We start from the raw sequence: 13,515 nt of genomic DNA on the forward strand, positions 1-13,515 counted from the left end.
GGGTTGAGTCTTTTTCACAGGTGGCTTCTTGCTGGGTCTGACATGTGACTGGTCACATAGGGCCACATGTGTGTTTGCCCTGTGCCCCAACGCCGGGCCAAGTCTGGAGACCCAGAACCCACAGGCTGACTGGTACCCTCTTCCTCTTCACCAGGTTGGGTCCCCCCACCCCACCACCCACCCTCTTCAACCTCCCAGGGTCCTGGGTCCCTGTCCCACCCGCCCCCAGCAGGCCCAGACCTGTGACTGGCTGGTTGTTGACAGTCCAGCCTATTCGGGGTGTAGGGCTGCCCCGGGCCGCACAGTGAAGCCACAGCCTGTCCCCAGGGTTCAGGCTGCGGTCCCCAGGCAGGCTGGTGAAGACAGGCGGTGCCAAGATGGTGAGGTGTATGCGGCGGCGGGCGCGGCCCACGGCATTCTCAGCAGTGCAGGTGTAGGTGCCAGCGTCCTGGCTCTGTGGGCAAAGGGAGGGGTCAGCCTGAGAACTGCCCCCACCCCAACATAGGCCAGAATGCCCCCGGGGACCTGCTCCCTGGCAGGTTCCCATGGACCATCCAGCCCAGAGAGGCAAAGTGACTTGCCCAAGGTCACACCGCTAGCAAACAGCTCGGCTTCACCACTGCACCTCCCTGCAGCCTTCATATGGCTATGCGCTTTGATGAAATACAATTTATATTTTAAGGCAGGACAAGAAAAATTAAACATAAAATTCTCTGTCTTCTTGGGCCTCCTCCTTCCATCCCTAATGTGCAGTGTGTATCTGTATTACACATTAACCAGAGCTCCTCAAGGATGGGTGTGCCTGCTCAGCTGTAAAGGTCATTTTTTTTTTTTCCTTTCCTCTGACACTAGCAATGTAACTTCTTAAAAGAATAGCGTTCTTTCCCAGCTCTGTAAGGGGTCAGGGGGACTCGCTGTTCACTTTGTACCTGCTTACCCGGACTATGTGTCTTTGGTGAACTTTATGTAAAATACAAGTATGTCATTCTGATGTATGATTCTTTGTCTTGAAAATGTATGTGACCGTGCCTTTACTTCTAACAGGTCTCCCCAGTTATAATCCTCAGTTTGGCTCCAAAAAATTCCCTTTTTTTTCCTTCTTAATTTGATTGTTAATTGAACTTTCAGCCTTCATAATCTAAGCCTGACCGCACGTTTGTAACAGTCACCGTTTACTAAGCACCTCCTATGTGCTCAGAACGGAACCTGCACTCCGTTCACCTGTGCTCACCTCACCCATCATCCCTGAGGCGCATCCTGCTTTCGGTGCCTTCTCCGAGAGGAAAAGTTCTGTGGTGCATCCAGCAGGGCTGGTGCACTCACCACTGCACATCTGGTTCCCCGTGTGGCCCCCTCGAGATGTGCCCACCCAGCAGCCACCCATCCATCTGGACAGCGGCCTCTTTTGTAATTACAGAACATGATGAGCGCTGATGGGGGAAGGGAGCCGGGGTCCCAGCCACGCCTGTAGCTCAGGTTGAGAACACCCGAGGCAGTTTGGGGACACAAAGTCATTGCCACGCACCCCCCTCCCTCTCTTCCAGGGCTCCTTCCCTCCCCCAGGGACTAGCCTTAGAGGTCCTGGTTCAAATCTTGGTCCTGCTTCTTGGCAATAGCATGTCTTCAAAACCCGGGTACACTCTGAACCTCGGTTTCCTCATCTGCAGCGAGGGTGATAACACCTACTTCCCGAGGTTCCAGGATTAAGAAACTGCACAGCATTCAGCACAGAGCATGACACACAGGGGGGTGCTCAGCAGGTGTTCGCTGCTCCTGCTGTTATACTATTCCCCTCTGCTCCCTGGGGCCAGGCCCTCACCTCTGAGTTCTTCACCAGCAGCTCCCCGGAAGGCTGGATGGTGAACTTCCCCTCAGCTCCAGACACAGGCTGGCCGTCCTTTTCCCAGGTGATGTCGGGCTCAGGACTGCCGCTGGCCGTACAGGGCAAGAGGGCGTGGGAGCCTTCGGTGATGGACAGGTCGGGAAGGCCAGTCTCGATCACAGGCGGGACTGTGGGGAGAGGGAGGTCCCCTCGGTGACTGCGCTGGGCTGGGGTGGGCTGGGGTGGGCCATCCTTGCCCCAGTGCCCTTGGCACTTGACACATCCTCAGCCCCTTCCTCCACCCCTGTCTGCTGCCCCCACCGGCCCCTGGTCACAGGCCCTGTGGTCTGGATAACCTGGGGACTCTCTCGAGCTTGGTGAAGCTGTGACAGAGTGACCCATTCACCCACATGCACACACAGTGACTAAAGGGACAGAAATGGCTATTGCCACTGGAAAGCCAAAATGAACGAAGAATGACCAGACTAGGGCTTCCCTGGTGGCGCAGTGGTTGAGAATCCGCCTGCCAATGCAGGGGACACGGGTTCGAGCCCTGGTGTGGGAGGATCCCACATGCCGCGGAGCAATTGGGCCCGTTTGCCACAACTACTGAGCCTGCGCGTCTGGAGCCTGTGCTCCACAACAAGAGAGGCCGCGACAGTGAGAGGCCCGCGCACCGCGATGAAGAGTAGCCCCCGCTCGCCGCAACTAGAGAAAGCCCTCGCACAGAAACGGAGACCCGACAAGGCAAAAATAAATAAATAATTTTTAAAAAAGGAATGACCAGACGAGTTTCCCAGGAGGGGCCAGAGGAGGCAGAGCAACTAGAGCAAGCCCTCGCACAGAAACGGAGACCCGACAAGGCAAAAATAAATAAATAATTTTTAAAAAAAGAATGACCAGACGAGTTTCCCAGGAGGGGCCGGAGGAGGCAGAGGGGACTCTGGAGTTACTGTCTGAAGCCAGACCTTGGGTGCAAAATGGGAGCTGTTTTTTTCTTGAATTCCTTCTGGAACCACAAGCTGTGCTGGAGTAGGGGTGGACGCAGGGACATGCCCCGCCCGGGACCAGGGCTGGGAAGAGAAGGGAGGGGCTCTCAGGAGCCTCAAAGCCCCTAGCTCACTGAGGTCCACTTCAGACCCACCCACACCCCCGGGGCCCACCTTGCACCGCCAGCCGAGTCTTCCCCAGGGCACTGCCTGCGCTGTTCTGGGCGATGCAGAAATAGTTCCCAGCATCCTCTGGGCTGACATGGGTAATCCGCAGCTGTCCACCGGTTAGGACCTGGGTACTCACCCCTGGATTGGGCAGGAAGGAATTGCGGGCTGGTCGCTGGGGCGACAGGACCCCCGAGGAGGGCAGGAAGGCTGCTTGGGCTGTTCTGTCTGACAAGTGACCTGCTGTGGCCACAGGGTGACGAGGGGGCAAAGCGAGCATGGCAACCGGACCCAACCTCCCAGCCCAGCCACCGAGTGCTCAGGCAGAATCAAGGGCGCTGGGGTGGTGAGGGGAGACGGAGGGCAGGAGGTGAGGCGGGGGCAGGAGGGGGGACCGCAGGTTCATACTGCCTTCCTCCCACGCTGGCTACCAAGGAAACTCACCTGCAGGCACGCTGAGCCCCTCCTTCTGCCAGGTGATGCTCGGCCGGGGGATGCCCGAGGCCTCGCAGGGCAGCAGCACCTCCTCCTCTGCCACCGCCCAGACCACACTGGGTAGTGGCTTTACCACGGGGGAGGCTGCAAAGGAACAGGGCTGCAGAGGTCCCTGGGGACACCGTTAACACCCAGGCCTCTCCAGCCAGGGGCCGTCTGAGCACTGGAGAGAGCGGCTGCTAAAGGGAACAAGGGGTTCCGGAAACGTCGGAAAGGAGGACACAGGCGGGCTATTTCTTTTCTCCCAAAGAATCCTCTAGCCCTCCACTGGCTTCCCTGCCCCAGGAGCCGCGGCTGTCTGGCCTCGGGGACGCTTACCTTGCACGGTGAGGACCACGTGCTTGTGGGCCACGCCCGCGGAGCTGCGGGCCGTGCAGGTGTATCGGCTGGCATGGATGGGGAGGGCCTGCCCGATCTCCAGGGCACCTGTGGCGGGAACAGGGCACAGAGAGGGGTGAGGGGGCCTGGGACAGATGTCCCAGGGGTGGAGCCGGCAGGGCTCTTACACACCCAACGGCCACTCAATCTGCCTCCCCGCCCATTTGTAAGCAGCACGGGGGAAGCTGGACCTGCCTCTGCTCCCTGCTCAGACCATTACCGTAGGCAAGTCCCTTCTGCTCTCTGGTACTTCTAGTCTCTGGGCCAGGTGTACAATGAGGAATCAGACAGGATGACCTCTAGACCCTTCTGGCTGTGACGTGCCAGGATCTGCCACTACCCGGCCTGGAATCCCTGGACCGCCCGCACCTGGTTCCACGGGCCCTCACCCTGCTCTCCTTGCTGCACTCTGCTCAAAACTTGCCTCTTCCAGGAAGCCTTCCCGGATTGCTGCCTCCTCTGTCCTCCTTTTGCCCTCTCTCCCTCAGCCTTGGCTGCTCGATGAATACCATTTTAACCTTCCCAGACCACAGGCTGCAAGTCAGGTAAGGTGGTTTCTAAACCATCCCCTGCAGACCCCTGAGGGCCTGCTGAGGGGGCAAAGGGAGCGAGGCCCACCTGACTCTGGACCACCCCCCAGCCCCCATCCCAGCCTCAGACGGAACCAGAACCTAGCTTCTCTCACGTGTTGGGCTTCCCCATAACCACTTGTCAGAAGGAAGTGTTCTATTGCTTTGAGAGAGTTTGAAAACCACAGATCCGGCCAGTGGTTCACAGACTTTAGGATTTCACTAACCAACCGACTGAAAAATACATTGAATTTAGAGAATCCCCATAAAGTTGCCAGCTTTTTATTTTAACAAGCAAAGACACTTAAAAAATTACCAGGTACTATCACCTTAATTTCATAAAAGAAAGGCACTTTCAACACCAAATTATTAAGAAAGGCATTATTTCAGAATAAAGGACAATCGTTCTAATGAGCTAAAACTAGCTTTATGAAAACTCTCACGCAGCTTTTATTTTTCTCACTCTGCCATAAGGAGCATCAATCTACCAACTAGCATCAGGGACTGACTGACGGATACCAATACCCTAGTGCGTGGTTGGGGATACTGAGGCCCGGGGTGGGGGGCGAGGGGGCTCTCCCAGGTCACACAGTGAGGGAATGGCAGAGCCAGGCCAGAACCTTCCATCTTCTCAACCACCAGGCCTCAGCGGGCCGCTTTCACAGCCTCTGCCCAATGCCCCTCAGTGTCCCCTCAGCAGCAGGTCCACGTGGCTCACCCTTACTTACCCGAAGGTGACACACGGTAGCCGTTGCCCCGCAGCCCCAGCTGGGTGCCTGCTTTGCTCCAGGACACAACTGGGGCTGGCACCCCTGTGCTGTGGCACGTGAGGACCACGGGAGCCATCATGGTCACGGTGAAGTCTGTCTGGTCATCAGCAATGGTGGGAGGCACTGAAACGCAAGTCAAGGCTTGAGGCCCTGCTGAGGTCCCCCGGGGAACACACAGCCATGGGGCCAGGTGGACGAGAAGGATAAAAGACTAAGACACAAGGTGACATCAGCGACAAAGCTCCAGCAGTCACATTTCCTCACTCAGATGTGTTTTGCTGGGCGTGTGGGATAGTTATGAACTGCTTTCTATAGATACCAGCCAGGTATCTCAGGGAGCGTTTCTCAAGACAAGGGAGCTTGGTGGGGGCACAGAGTGAGGGAGGCCAGAGAAGGCCTCTGGGGCATGCGGCATTTAACCTGAGATCTGAAGGAAGAGCAGATATTGCCGGGGCAAAGGGAAAAAGTGTTCAGCAGAGGGAACAGCATGTGCAAAGGCCCCGAGGTAAGGAACAAAAAGCTGAGAGGCATGAATGCAACCCAGAGTGAGGCAGGCCATGGGGTGAGCTGAACCTGGGGGGTCAGCAGGGCTGAGCTTCTGGGCCCAGGTGATACCATGCATTCTATCCTGAGGGCGGTGGGCAGCCATGGTGGGAGGGATTTTAACTGGGGTGATGACAAGGTCAGATTTGGGTTCAGAACATTCTGGACTTGGGAGAGGCCTCGCCTACGAGCTCCCACAGGCCAGGAACTGTGGTGGAGTTGGGTTATGTCAGTGTGGGAGGGCAGGATCAGAGAGGGCTTCCTGGAGGCGGTGACCCGGGAAGCACAGAAAGGCTCAGAGGGAACCCGTGCAGGTCCCTGGAGGCAGAGAGAGCGCCCAGGAGAGGGAGGCACTGTCCCCATCCCGGCTTCCTCATCTGCCCTCGCTGTGAACAGTCCCTCCTGACCGTGAACTCACCGTGAACCGTCACCCAGTAGAGCCTGTGGGCCTCGCCCACTTCATTGCTCGCCACACACTCAAACTGGGCTGAATCCTGGGGGCTGGGGGCTGTGAGGAGCAAGGCGTTGGAGGGCAGGAGCCTGGACAGACAGACGGATGGTTGTCTGCTAAGTGACTGGCCGGGCTGACCAGTCGTGGCCTCCCTACCCAGGGAATTTGGAGGCGAGGGATGTGTTTCATGACTCTTTTCCCTTCCTGTAACCGGCCCCCAGCCTCGACTCTAGAAGTTTCTCCTAGGATTTTCTACCTCCCAAGGTCTACCTGTTCAGTTTGTGGGCAATTTTAATGTTTGCCTCTGGGTTTCTCCATAATCCTAAAAATTTTCTACAGTCACTGCCCGTGATAACTTCTGTAATAGTAACCATATCCAAAGCCCTGATCAGAACTGCTTGTGTTCACTGAACACCTGCTTAGTCACAAAGCTCCACGATGATCTGGCACCTAACACAACAAATATTTGGTGAATTAATTGGTGAACTGACCCCTTAATACTCCCAGGGATCATTTCAGGATCAGCTGCATTTGAGAAACGGGGAGACCGAGGCTCCTGCAGGAGCCATGGGTCCAGGCTCAACCGGCATGAACTTGGGCTTCTACGTGGGTTCTTCAGATAGTGACTAAAGTGGTTGCAAAGGCCATATATTTTCCATTCGGCTGTATGTCCCAAATGCCCCCACCTCCGACCAGGTATCTTAGTGTAAAGACCCTCCTGGCCCCTTGAAGTCAGGACACAAGTTCTGGTGCTGGCTTTGGTGAGACCCGAGCGCGCCCCTGCCTCGGTTCTGGCCTGGCTCCCCTTCTCTGAGATGGGCACGCCCTTCCCCACCCGAGGCATCTCATGACGTTGCCAGAAGGACCAGCTCAGTACCGGTAGGCTCCCTGCTGCAGGCGGAGGTCCAGCTTCTGTCCATCCTTCCACCAGACTACAAGGGGCTTGGGTGAGCCTCTGGCCTCACAGGGCAGTGAGGCGGCGGTGTCAGCAGTCAGGGTCAGGTTGGAGGGGCCGGGGGTGATGGCTGGAGGCTCTGGGGAGAGAACAGTGATCAGGAGACGGGGTGGGGGGTGGGGGCAGGGTGGCGGTCTCTAAGGTAAAGCCCAGGAGCAGGAGATACTCCAACCACCTTCAGCCCATCCCCGAGGAAGCAGGGGCGAGGAGGCAGGAGAAACTCCCTGAGCGGATCTTCCAACGGGCTCCCAAAGCTGGGGCGATGGGGCCTTTGACCACCCCTGAGGCTGGCATCCCCCTAACTACATCTCCTTGAATGGGGCCTCCAGGGCGCAACTCCCCAGCAGCCCCGCCCGAGGCTAGGGCCCGGCAGCGCAGCATCCACCAAGGGGATCAATGGGATTGAAGAGCAGATTAGAGCACCTGGCTCAGTGATTCTGAGTGTTTTACAGCTTGTGCATGTTTTTTCATTCAACATAATAGTATAGTAGTGAGTGTATATAATGTATGCATAAAGATAAATATGCATCTTTGAGTGTACATGCTCAAAACTTTTTATTAATAGGATTCATGGTCAAAAACATTTGGAGATCGTTGCTCTTGGCTCCTGACAGCTAAGATGACCCAGAAACTAAGCAGGACCCGGTCCAGACAGGGGGTGGATGCTTAAGGCAAAAAAACACACCTTCCCTCCTCTACCTACCGAAGACCCGGAGGTCACGGCCCTGCCGATCGGAACCTGCGGCATTGGACGCCAGGCAGAGGTAGTGGCCGGCATCCTGGGCGAGGACTGGTTGGATCCTCAGGGAACCCTCAGGCAGAATCTGAAACCTGGAACACAGGGAGGGGTTGCCATGGATACCGGCAGACCAGCAAGTCCCTACGGAGGAGCTGGAGCCCTGGCGGTGTCTCCAGCAAGACCCTCCCCTTGGTCTCTGGCTTTCTGAGCAAGAGGATGCTAACTCAGGAGTCCTGCATCTGTGAGGCCAAGGTCGGTGGCGGGGGTGGGGCGTGGGGCCACAGCCTTGGGCAGCAACCTGCACCACAACCCAGCCTCAGAAAGGGTGAGAGGGGCTGCATCGGGCCTCCCGTGCTCCCACCTGGGCCCGGCCTCCCCGCAAGAGCCAGAAGGCAGTGGTACCCCAACCCTTTCTGAGAACAGCCCCTCGATAAGGTCGGAAAACTGCCCTTTCCCAGGGGCCACGTCTGTACTGTGTGACCCCACCCCCGGCCACAGCCGGTTGGACCGGGGATGAACACATCATGCAGGCTGAGCCAATGGAATTCTCTGCCCTGGGAATTTGGAACTGGGATTCACAGACAGCTCACCAGGGTCTGCAGGTTGTGTGAACAGAGCAGTTATAACTTGGCTGGGGGCAGGGGCGGGGGGCGGGGAGTGTGTGGGGGCAGCCATTCTGCCATGTTCTCAGAGAAAGAAGGTGTAGAAAATTGGTCTGAGAGAGAAAGAGGCATGAAGCCCTCACACACAGAAACAGAGACTAGCAACCAAGAGTCAAAACTAGACAGACAGCCAGACAGCCACCAGGGGTTCTCACGCCCTTCACGAATGGGCATGTATGTCCTTGGGTTCTGAGAAGACCCACGTTCCTTCTGCTCCAACTGCCCAGGTGGGCTTCCGTTTACAACCCGTAAAGAGGTACCTGAGCCCCGCCCTGATGCCCTCCCCGACCAGCTCCCACCTGGGGCTCTCAGGATCCAGAGGGATGCCGCCCTTCCGCCAGTTCACAAGGGGCGGGGGGGCACCGTCTGCCTTGCAGGGCAGCAGAGCCGTCTGGTTCACGGAGGCGTTCACCGCAGGGGGTCCCGGCCGGATGGTGGGCACCGCTGGAGGAGAGGCACAAAGGGAGCGGGTGCTGGGACCCTGTGGCTCTCAGGGGGGTGGGCAGGGCGGGTGAGGTGGGGCCACTCACTGTGGACCTCCACGTGGAAGGCCACGCTGGTGCTGCCTGCAGCGTTGCGGGCTGTGCAGCTGTAGTTGCCACTGTCGGCCGTGCTCAGGGCCTGCAGCTGGAGGAACCTGCCCTGCTCTGAGAACTGGGTGTGGGCATCTGCCTGTAGAGACCCCCAGGGTGGAGAGACCCTCATCAGTGCTGGGCGGGGCCGGGCCAGCCCCCCCCACGCACCAGGACCAGGGAACCAGCGGGGCCGGACAGTGGTCTCTGCCCCATTCACTCTGGGCCGGCCTGCAACCCCTGAACTGATGCCCAGCTGAGGACTTTCTGGGGAAATAGGCTCCTTTGGGAGGGAGAGAGCATCTTCCCTGGAGCTCTGCCTGCCGGGCATGTTGCAGGGGACACTCATGCTCACACTAGGAGCTGGAGCTTCCACCAGATCTACGATCCTTGGGTCCACAGCAGCAAATTGGCCCCATTTCAGGGGTGAGCACACAGAGCCTCAGTAACCGGCCCCAGGCCACACAGCCACTAAGCATAGCTCAAAGGTACAGCACAGATAGGCATCAGAAGCCCTGGGGCGCAAATCTTAGCCTGGCCTCGGTGTCCCCATCCGCAGTATGGGGGTGACAAAAGTAACAGGGGTGGAAAACATCAGGAGAGCAGGTATGCAAAGTGCCGGCACAGACTAGGCCCTCGGCACCTGGGATCGAGTCTGGTCAGGGTCTGGGTCCTGAGAGGGACAGAAGGCGGTGCCCCTGGGTCCCCAGCCTGGCACCCACCTGCAGCAGGATGCCATCACGGTGCCACTCAATCTCCGGTGCTGGATCTGCCTCCACCGAGCATTCTAGAACCAGCTGTCCCGGGGCCAGACCAACCACCAAGCGGGGGCCTTGGGGCCCAATGACATTTGGGGGGGCTGGTGAGGCGAGTAGAGAGGACATGAGAGATGGACCCACCCCTGCAGGTCCCATCCTGCCTCCCTCTCCTGCCCCCCTCTCTGGCACCCCCCTACCTTGAACTCTGACCCGGAAGCTCTTCTCAATTTCACCAGCAGGGCTGTGGGCCAGGCAAGTGTACAGCCCAGCATCACCCACCTGGGGATGGAGCAGGGTGAGCGGCTACCTCTGGCCCCACCCTGCCCACCTCCTGATCTGATTTCCCTCCTACACAGCTGAGGACCCAGGATTTAGACTCAGGCCTCACTGAGTCAGCCATCCTGCCTTTTCCACCAACCCCTTCTCCTCCCTGGGATGTCTCTTCCCTGTTACTGGCTCACCCTTGCTTTAGGGCTAGGGCAGAGTCTGCCTCCTCCAGGGGGTCCCCCTTGACTGTACCAGTTCTTTTCTGGTGGGGTTAGGGATTTATCTGGTTTCTGCATCAGCCTTGGGTCTGACCTGACTGGGAGCTCCCAGGGGCATGGCCCGGGGCCGGGGTGGGGGGTCCTCCTCACATCCTCATACCCCGAATAAAAGTGGAGCTTGGGCAAACCTTGCCAAGTGCCACTGGGTCCCTCCCCTCCCATCCCCAGCGTCATCCCACAGCAGGCGGGGCAGCAGCACCTGCACACCCTCCACCCGGAGCACCCGCCCGGCCCTCTTGCTGTCCTTCGGCCTGTTCAGGGCCTGCCCATCCTTGTGCCATGTGATGTTGGGTTGGGGGGTGCCCCGGGCATCACAGAGGAGCTCCAAGGGGGTGCCGGGGGTCAGCAACAGCTCTGCAGGCTGGCCTGAGTCCTCGATGTGGGGGGGATCTGCAAGACACCCCGCCCTGCGTCAGCCATGGGGGCTGTGCCCAGAACACTAGGAGCTGGGGTTCATTCCCCTCCCCCACCATCCAGATGCTGACAGTACATGGGCCTGCAAACAGGCGGGTGGCGATTGTGTTGGAGGGTCCTAAAAACGTCAGACCACGGGCCCATCTGCCTGGGACATTGACTTGCGCTTAAAAGCCAACAAGGATGCAGTATGGAGGGAAACGCATCTTTCCAATAGGGCACAACACTTGCAAAATCTTGTGCTTCAGACTTAGAGCCCCAAGATTTCGGTGGCTTTGTGCCTGCTTTACAAGGTTCCGAGGACAAGACAGAGGGGCACAGCCCCGGGAGAATGAAGCGTCCTGGCCCCCAGCCCCTGCAGCCAGGTCAGCGAGGCCTGTTCCCTAAGCCCCAAGCCTCCAGGGTGCTCACCTCTCTCGCCGCCTCCATCGCCCCCAGAGGGCCCCCATCCCGTCCCTGGCCCAGAGAAGCTGGCGCTGGGGGCAGGTGACCCACCCATCACCGTCAGCTGGAAATGCCTCCTCGCTTCCCCTGCCTCGCTCACGGCCACGCAGGAGTAGATCCCTGAGTCGCCAACTCCCACTGTCTCCAGCTGTAGGCCAGGCCCCTGTTCCAGGCTCCGGGGCAAAAAGGGTTCCCCATCCTTCATCCACAACACGAGGGGCAGGGGGTTGCCCCGGGCTTCACAGGGGAGGACCACCGGGGAGCCACGGACCACCGCCACGTCTTTCTGGAACTCGACCGGCTCCAGGACAGGGGGCACTGCGCAGGGCAAGAGAGTGGGCACGAGCCAATTTAGTCACTGCCAGGTGGCCCTCGCCCCTGGACCTTTGCACAGACTGTAACTATTGGCCAGAATGCCTTTCTCCTGGACTATTCCTTCTCATCCCCAGTCCTCAGCTTAGGCCTCACCTCCTCCAGGAAGCCTTCCCTGAATCCCGGAGGCCAGGTGAGGTGCCCTCCTCTGTGCTCCTGTGGCACCCTGGTATCACTAGTTGCGTGGAATTTTAATTTTACAGAGCTGTTTCCCTCACCGACTTCCTGGTGTCAGGGCTACCTCTGCTCACTGCCATATTCCAGTGCCTGACAAGGCCCTGGCACACTAGTGTCCAGCAACTACTTGTGAGGTCAATGAATGAGTGACCGAATGAACCAGAGACTGAGTATTTGCTCTGCCTTGACGTCCCTGAGGGCCAGCCCTTGGTTTCACCCAGATGGGCAGAGAGGAGGGGCCAAGAGCCTTTATTCTCGCCCCTAAGGCCGAAGGACCCGCTAACCCACTCCCCTGCTCCGTACCATGCACCTGCAAGGTAAAGTTCCTGTCAGCCACTCCCGCTGGGCTCGAAGCCACACAGGTGAAGATGCCGGAATCTGCCGGCTGCACCTGGGAAATCCTGAAGCCCGCGAGCAAAGTGGGGGATGAGAGAGAGAGAGAGACAGAGAGAGAGTGAGAGAGAGAGAGAGAGAGAGAGGGAGAGAGAGAGTGAGGGAGAGAGAGAGAGAGAGGGAGAGAGAGGGAGAGAGACAGGGAGAGAGAGAGAGAGAGAGGGAGAGAGAGACAGGGAGAGAGAGAGACAGGGAGAGAGAGACATAGAGAGAAATTACGGGACTCTTGAGATAAGAAAGTGCCTAATGCTCCCTCATTTCCTGGGAACTTTTCAGTTGTAACGTAGCCCCCAAATACACTTAACACAGACCCTTTTGTGTACCCCGGACAGCCTGCTACTCCCACCCCCTTCTTCTAGACAATTCCTCTCAGCCTTCAGGACTCGCCAGGCTCATCTCCACTCGCTGTCTCCACGGCCTGAACCCTCACTGTCTCTCAAACCCCCTTTTGCCCCGCCACTCCTCCTGAGCCGCCCTTGTCAACGTCCCCAGTGACCCTGAAACGTCTGTTATACCCACCCTAACGCTGGCAGCCCAGGCTCAGTCCACCCTCGCTTCCCAGGGCCTGCAGCCCATCCTGGCTTCCAACACCACCTGTTCACTGACAATCTCCAAACATCTAGCTCCTAAACTCCCGACAGGAGTATCAAATGCCTGGTTTCCATCTTCCCTGTATGTCCAAGAACCTCTCCAACCAACGGGTTGGAACAGAACACCGGTCTCGCCCCTCAACTTACCCTTCCCACTGTGGACCCATCTCAGAAAACGGGACTGCAGCCTTCCGGGTTCCCAGATAGAGACGCCAGAGCCCTGCTCAACCCCTCCCCGTCTCTCTGCAAACACCGCCAGCTGGAGCACCTCCACCACACGGCTGTGATCCAGGCCCCACCACGTCTCACCTGGCTTGTGGCCGCAGCCCTAAAATGCCCTCCTACTCTGCCCTCGGCCCTACAGTCTGCTGTCCACACTGCAGCCAGAAGGATCGTCTAAAAACCTAAGTCACAACCCCAAAGAAGTGAAAGTAGAAGCTCAAACAGATAAGCGAACACCCATGTTCACAGCAGCATTATTCACAACTGCTAAAATGTGGAAGCAGTCCAAGTGTCCATCAATGGGTGAATGGATAAACAAAATGTGTTCTACACATACCAGGCGATATTATTCAGCCTTAAAAATTAGGATGGAAAATTTGACACATGCTACAACACGGATGAAAACATGATGCTAAGTGAAATAAACCAGTCACAGAAGGACAACGATTGCATGATTCCACTTATATGAGGTACTCAGAATAAGGCA

General features: G+C 57.8%; 1 protein-coding gene across 1 annotated transcript in view; it reads right to left on the reverse strand.

Moving 5' to 3' along the window:
* The window catches only part of HMCN2 (hemicentin 2), a 146,068-nt gene that overhangs the window by 24,260 nt on the left and 108,293 nt on the right, over positions 1-13,515 (reverse strand). Inside the window, exons 59-74 of the mRNA XM_028497384.2 lie at positions 12,127-12,224; positions 11,326-11,592; positions 10,616-10,806; positions 10,069-10,150; positions 9,836-9,972; positions 9,072-9,213; positions 8,841-8,985; positions 7,844-7,971; positions 7,063-7,219; positions 6,153-6,274; positions 5,150-5,314; positions 3,793-3,900; positions 3,424-3,558; positions 2,986-3,120; positions 1,820-2,010; positions 241-454 (exon numbers count right to left, since the gene is read on the reverse strand). Of these exons, the coding sequence (XP_028353185.1) occupies positions 241-454; positions 1,820-2,010; positions 2,986-3,120; positions 3,424-3,558; positions 3,793-3,900; positions 5,150-5,314; positions 6,153-6,274; positions 7,063-7,219; positions 7,844-7,971; positions 8,841-8,985; positions 9,072-9,213; positions 9,836-9,972; positions 10,069-10,150; positions 10,616-10,806; positions 11,326-11,592; positions 12,127-12,224 (2,417 nt within the window). The remainder of the gene's footprint in view (positions 1-240; positions 455-1,819; positions 2,011-2,985; positions 3,121-3,423; positions 3,559-3,792; positions 3,901-5,149; positions 5,315-6,152; positions 6,275-7,062; positions 7,220-7,843; positions 7,972-8,840; positions 8,986-9,071; positions 9,214-9,835; positions 9,973-10,068; positions 10,151-10,615; positions 10,807-11,325; positions 11,593-12,126; positions 12,225-13,515) is intronic.

The sequence above is a fragment of the Physeter macrocephalus genome, chromosome 13 (assembly GCF_002837175.3).
Source record: "Physeter macrocephalus isolate SW-GA chromosome 13, ASM283717v5, whole genome shotgun sequence".
Classification (NCBI taxonomy): Eukaryota; Metazoa; Chordata; class Mammalia; order Artiodactyla; family Physeteridae; genus Physeter; species Physeter macrocephalus.